At 42.8% G+C, this 6,295-nt stretch overlaps 1 protein-coding gene across 1 annotated transcript; it reads left to right on the plus strand.

The window, feature by feature from the left end:
* Positions 1 to 5,217: 5,217 nt before the first annotated feature.
* Positions 5,218 to 6,099, plus strand: LOC123089688 (cation transporter HKT8-like). The gene has a single exon (XM_044511296.1). It carries the CDS (start codon positions 5,218 to 5,220, stop codon positions 6,097 to 6,099), a length of 882 nt encoding a protein of 293 aa, XP_044367231.1.
* The last annotated feature ends 196 nt before the right edge of the window (positions 6,100 to 6,295 follow it).

Here is a 6,295-nt window from a genome sequence, read left to right on the forward strand (position 1 = left end):
ATATATATAGGAGAAGACAAAAAATATTTGGTCTTTCATTAGATCAACAATAAAGCATGTAAGAGCCAATTGGAATTTTTTACAAAGTCTTCTCCTTACGACGACTCAAGAAAAGGAAAGAAATTCAGAGAAACACACTAATTATTTTTTGAGTTTTTAGTTTTTCTGACGAAAGCGGACGAAAAAAGAAAAATGGAAAGCAAGAAAAACAATTTACACCAAAGAATTCCCAACATATTGACAAAAAAGAAATTAGAAATCTCTTTTGTTTTTCTTTTTATACTATGAAATAGCTAAAGGAAAAAAGAAAAACCGAAAAGAAGCGAGAAATATTTTTGAATTGTTCAATGTTTTTTGAATACGTGAAAGAAACAGATGAAAGCGAGCACCCATATACACAGAAAACAATGAACACCGACAAGTGTAGTGGATATGTGATAAAATGCATGAAATATAAATGAGAATACATACTCTCCCAAATTTAGGCTTTTAGCGTAACTTGGTTTATGGCCACTGTTGATCTGGGTAAAACTCATAACGATAGCTCGGATTAGCTTCTAGTATGGTAGCTACTGCCAGGTTCAATGAGTGGCTTCCTCCGCTGCTTTGTGCGTCCTGGCCTCCTCCACATTTATATAGTACCTATGTTAAATAAAGAAGGGGCATGCAAGGTAATAGAAACAACACCACACATATCAAAGATTAATTACCCTGTACTGATATTCTCGATCCCCTCATGCAATAAATCTATGATTTGCATAACCTCATAATCCAGAAATCGGGAGGAAACTCAAAATCATTATCTCTAATAGGTAAACCAGGGCGGTTGATGCATGTCGTCAGTTTTACATCTCCTAGAGGTGAAGATGCAAATTTGCACCGTGAGGTGTTGTAGTTTACATCTCCGGGAGACGGAAATGTATTTTATTGTTTTTGCATCTACACCATCTGTTGGGGAGGTATTTTTTTGCCTCAAAGATGCAAATGCTAGTTATTTTTGCATATACATCTTCTCTTGAAGATGCTCTTAAACCTAACAATGGGTCGTGTCGCGTTTGGTGTCAATCATGTACTCTTATATATGTCATAACAAAACAAAAAAAATACAAGTTGCACACATCAACAAAAATTTATCCGTTCTGTTTTTGGATCGCCTAGTCACGAGTTCCATCAGGAGCAAGCGTGGAGTGAGTTGATCCGATCGTTGTGCAGCGGAAGCGAGCTCGTTCGCGTACGTCTACATAGTGAGATGGGCATGTGCTGGGCAACACATCAATCAAGCTGCCTGCTTGCGTGCTTTCGATCTAACTTATGTGCTTCATATAGCTTTGTTTTGGGTGAATCGATCTAGTGCGGTCTAAAACTAACAAACAGTATATGTTTAGGTATTTCCATGAAGAAAATTATATGCTTATATAAAAAAATTGGTGCCAAACCAAGGTGTGGCACAGAGTCGGAGAGAGAGAGAGAGAGAGAGAGAGAGAGAGAGAGAGAGAGAGAGAGAGAGAGAGAGAGAGAGAGAAGAAGAAGAAGAAGAAGAAGAAGAAGAAGAAGAAGAAGAAGAAGAAGAAGAAGAAGAAGGGGGCTCTCTCCCGGTGGCGCCGGAGCGCTGCTGGGAGAACCATCTTGACAGCTATCTACATCAACAACTTTGTCGCCGTCAACAACAACTTTTCCCCCTCTATGCAGGGGTGTAACTTCTCTATTCTCGCTATAATCTCTACTTGAACATGATGCTTTATGCGACATATTATTATCCAATGATATTTGAGTAGATTTGTTTGTCCTATGGATTGGTTGGTGATCGTGATTGGTTTGAATTGTACATTTTATCGTGATTGGTGAACTACCTATAAGTGAAACTTTATTTCTGTCTTGTATGGTTCTTTTCATCAATGAATTGAAGAAAAACACTTCGGGCGTTTACCTAGGAGTTGCCCTGTAGGGCATTCTTCTCTAAATGTAGTGCAGAAAAATATTCGAAGCATGATTACCAATTTAGTAGGCCTTTGTCTAGCAGAATGCCATGCATGTCGACATATCCACTGTAGACATGAGTATTTGTTTAACATTGGATTCTTACCATCTTTTGCAGAACCTGTGTTTAACCTGAATATTTGGTTCTAGTGACCTTGATTTACTTTTACTACCGACAGTGTGAGAATTCTTCTGCACTGCTAGTGAATAGTAATGGGTTATTAATTGAACACATAAATTTTACTTTGTGCCGCACTTGGCCGTTGTCAACATTTAATCTTTGCCATCGCAATAGGATATTACCATGAAATCTCGTCCGGCACGACAAATACAGCCATGGTTCATGCCCATTGGGACATATTATCGTCACAATTTTTTTGCCGTTGTGACGTGTTATTGCCCCGGATTTTCTATGGGATACGTCGATTGCAGTTATGCCTGCCTTGGATAGGGTTGAGTGCACTGGTGTTTTATCTGTTGCTCGTTTGAAAATCAATAAAACGATAAACTCTATGTCACAATGGTTCGACAAGACCCGGACTAGTGCATGAGTTGCTCAGCTCACTATCTAGCTAGATTTGATATCGTGATTAGAGAAAACTTGAGTCCACCATTAGGCCCTCGGCTTAGCTTTTCGTTGCTAGATTGTGGCTAAGATTCAATGCACGGTTCACACAAAGCATGCGACCAGGACAGGTTGCCGATTTTGGCAGTGTGGAGTGTGCACTGCATGGAATGCAATAATTTACATCATGTGACATGTGTACCCAGGACCACATCCAAATGTCCGACTTGTCAATTGCTGATTAACCAGATATATCTATCCAATGTCCGACTTGTCAATTGCTAATTTGTTTTGCTGAGGCCTGTGCCCGGACACGGATTGACCATTTTTCTTTCCATGCACACATTTTTTTATACGCAATAAGCAAATGTTAGTGCGTTACTAGATTTGAAGGGATAAATACTCGTGTGTGTGTGTGTGTGTGTCACTAAACATGGCGGACATTTGTCCAATGTTTGATTAGCTATAAAAAATAGTGTCAAAAACGTTCTTATATTTTGAGACGGAGGGAGTATAAATTTCTCCATGGTTTACCAGGAACCACTGATCAGCTAGCTCACCCTGCATGCAATCGGCGACACCTTCCATGAGTTCGACAAGTGAGGTGGACAGTAAATATGGCGTTTATATTTCCTTCGGATGACTCTCCACACCTTATCCCTCGTTTCTTAATTAGCCGCTAATTAAACATTATTAATGGACTCGTCTTCTTTTTCCCTCTCTTTTTGAATCATAATGGGACTCTCGCCTCTTGGAGATATGTGAGTCACCTTTTCTCCTGGTGCTATCTATCGTCGATGCAACATGGCTATGCCTAGCTTAGCAAGTCCCTACTAGTAGTAAATGGCAATTTGCACGCCAGATGCGTAAATTTAAGGATTATCTTGAAATGTTGCGTGGTATATGTTGGGAGGGACTGGTGGCAATTTAATTTAGCATACCATCATATTTTCAATTCTTATTAACTTCATTTTCAAGTAAAGTCCATACATTTGCACGCTTACAATTGTCTGATTGACTAGAGTAGAGTTCTACACACATGAAAAAAATATTGGTATAAACAAAGGAAAATCCTGGGTCATAATATTTGTAAAATGAATTTATACTTGTTTATAAGAATGATGGCAAATTTATACGTGAAGTTCTAGGTTTATTATAAGTCAATTTTCTTTAAATTTACCCCACAAAAAAATTATCTGTAAATTTGACCAAATTTAATGAAACATATACCAACATTAATTTTTTCTGAACATAGTACAAACGCAAATGCTCACATACACTCAACCCTCAGAAAGCAAGCACGCACACACTCACATAAACGCAATTGCGCATTGCCAGAAGGCCATAAATAAATGCAAGAAAATGTGACCACCAAGGTCAGGTCTAGAACCTGAAACATGGTGGGTTGTTTTCAACACAAGCAACCTAGCCATCGGAGCTACCCTCAGTTCGCTATACCAACGTTAATTAACAATACCAAACATGTTTCATCAGATTTATCATAATATAATTTCTACATATATAGTCGCAATAATTTCAAATATTTATGAGCGAAGGGAGCCCCGTGCTACGGTAACATACTTGCATTACTTTGGAGGAGCTAGTTGTAGGTAGCTCTAAACATGTATTTTCGCAATTTCTAATTTTTTGCATGCATTTTCTATCTTCTATGTGTATAGTTTTTTCGTTTGCGGGATTCTATATGCATATGTGTATATGTACTTTTCATTGCACTTAGTACAACACAAGTCAGGTGGTTGCCCTGAGCTCCTTCTCCTCACGATGCCACGCTCACACCGTAAGATCCATATCGAACAGAGGGGGGCATCGCACCTGGGGGCACCAACTTACTCTTGTTCGTCGTCGGTGATATGGACGTGGAACTTATCACTCGATTCCATTGTTTCTTCCACAAGTCTGCTCTTCTAGGTGTCATATGATATGCCTCCCACGAGTGCCCATTGTGCGCTAGCTTTTGCAATTAGATTCTGTAATTACGATAAGAGCAATGCTACATCCACGAAAATTAACATAAATGTTTACGTGATTGGTCACTTGTCAAGTTATGATTGGAAATAGAGGGAAGGAGGGCCACCCCGTGAAAATCAGGGGGGGAGGGGAGAGAATTAAGGGAAATTTACATAGGATCAAGTAGTGGGTTAGGTAGATGTAGTATTATTGTTGCGACAATAATATCATTACACAGAGTAAAGCTACATCAACGGACAAATTTTTACAGACCTCCTCCGCAAAAATATTTTTACAGACCTCATGGGATAAGCTGACGTGGGCAGATCTAATAATTGGAAAAAGAATGAAAATGGTAGACTCACGGACTCTTACAGGCTAATACAGGCTCTTTCCAACTAATTAAACTTGCCCCCTCCCCCATGATTTTCAGCTGGGGTGGGGCCCTCATCCTGATTTTCACCCAATCAAAAAACACCACGTCAGCCTCTCCGTGAACCTCGTAAAATTGATGCCGGTGTGTGTAGCATTGCCCGAAAAAGAAAGGGGAGGAGCCCACCCAGTGAAATTCAGAGATCTTTTTTTGTAGTCCATCCGTTTGTCTAGCGTGTTACACCACCTTTTTCTCTGGTGTATAAATAATCCAGTAGTATCTGATTGCCCCCAACAGAACAAGCCAGGAAGTCTCTACAATACTTGCAGTAGAAATGGGCTCTTTGCTGCATGTCTCCTCGAGTGCCACTCAACATAGCAAGCTTCATCGGGCTTACCAACTCCTGTTTTTCCATGTGCACCCGTTCTGGCTCCAGCTCTTGTACTTTGTATCCATCTCCTCCTTCGGTTTCGTGATCCTCAAAGCCCTGCCCATGAAGACCGGCATGCCCATGGACCTGGACCTGATCTTCACGTCGGTATCGGCGACGACGGTGTCGAGCATGGTGGCTGTGGAGATGGAGTCCTTCTCCAACCCCCAGCTCCTACTCCTCACCCTCCTCATGCTCCTCGGCGGCGAGGTGTTCACCAGCATGCTTGGCCTGCACTTCACCTACCTCAAGTCCAAGAAGAAAGAAGCACAAGCCCCCCACGAGCATGACGATGCTGACAAAGGCAAACCAGCACCATCATCTAGCCTACAGCTCACCGCTACCACCTGCATGGATGATGTCGATCGTGTGGAGCAAGGGTTTAAGGACCAGCCCCGTTACGATCGTGCCTTCCTCACCAGGTTGCTCATGTTCATAGTGCTTGGCTATCACGTGGTGGTGCACCTCGCCGGCTACTCCTTGATGCTGGTCTACCTGAGCGTCGTCTCCGGCGCAAGGGCTGTGCTCGCCGGCAAGGGGATCAGCCTGCACACCTTCTCCGCCTTCACCGTCGTCTCGACATTCGCCAACGGTGGCTTCGCGCCGAACAACGAAGGGATGGTCGCCTTCCGGTCCTTCCCGGGCCTCCTGCTCCTCGTCATGCCGCACGTCCTCCTCGGCAACACGCTCTTCCCTGTCTTCCTCAGCTCGGCGGTGGCGCCGTACGTGAGGGGGCCACACCCTGGAGACGTGTGCTGCCTCTTCAGACATGCCACCACACCTTAAGGTATGTAGGAGGGCCTGGTGTGATGCTCCGGTGGCATTGCTACCCTCCAAGGCCCCCGTCCCGCCTAACCGTAGTGCGATTGACCACGAGATCTAACCCTTTGACTTTCCCCGAACGGGCTTTGACTAGTGGACTTCTCCACCTGGTTGTGGTAGCTCAGCCTATAGGAACACTTGGGAGCAACCTCCGGGCCAA

Source organism: Triticum aestivum, chromosome 4B (assembly GCF_018294505.1).
Source record: "Triticum aestivum cultivar Chinese Spring chromosome 4B, IWGSC CS RefSeq v2.1, whole genome shotgun sequence".
Classification (NCBI taxonomy): domain Eukaryota; kingdom Viridiplantae; phylum Streptophyta; class Magnoliopsida; order Poales; family Poaceae; genus Triticum; species Triticum aestivum.

Bases quoted from the DNA above. Each gene is read 5' to 3' on its own strand.
- LOC123089688 (XM_044511296.1), top strand. From the start codon at position 5,218: ATGGGCTCTTTGCTGCATGTCTCCTCGAGTGCCACTCAACATAGCAAG.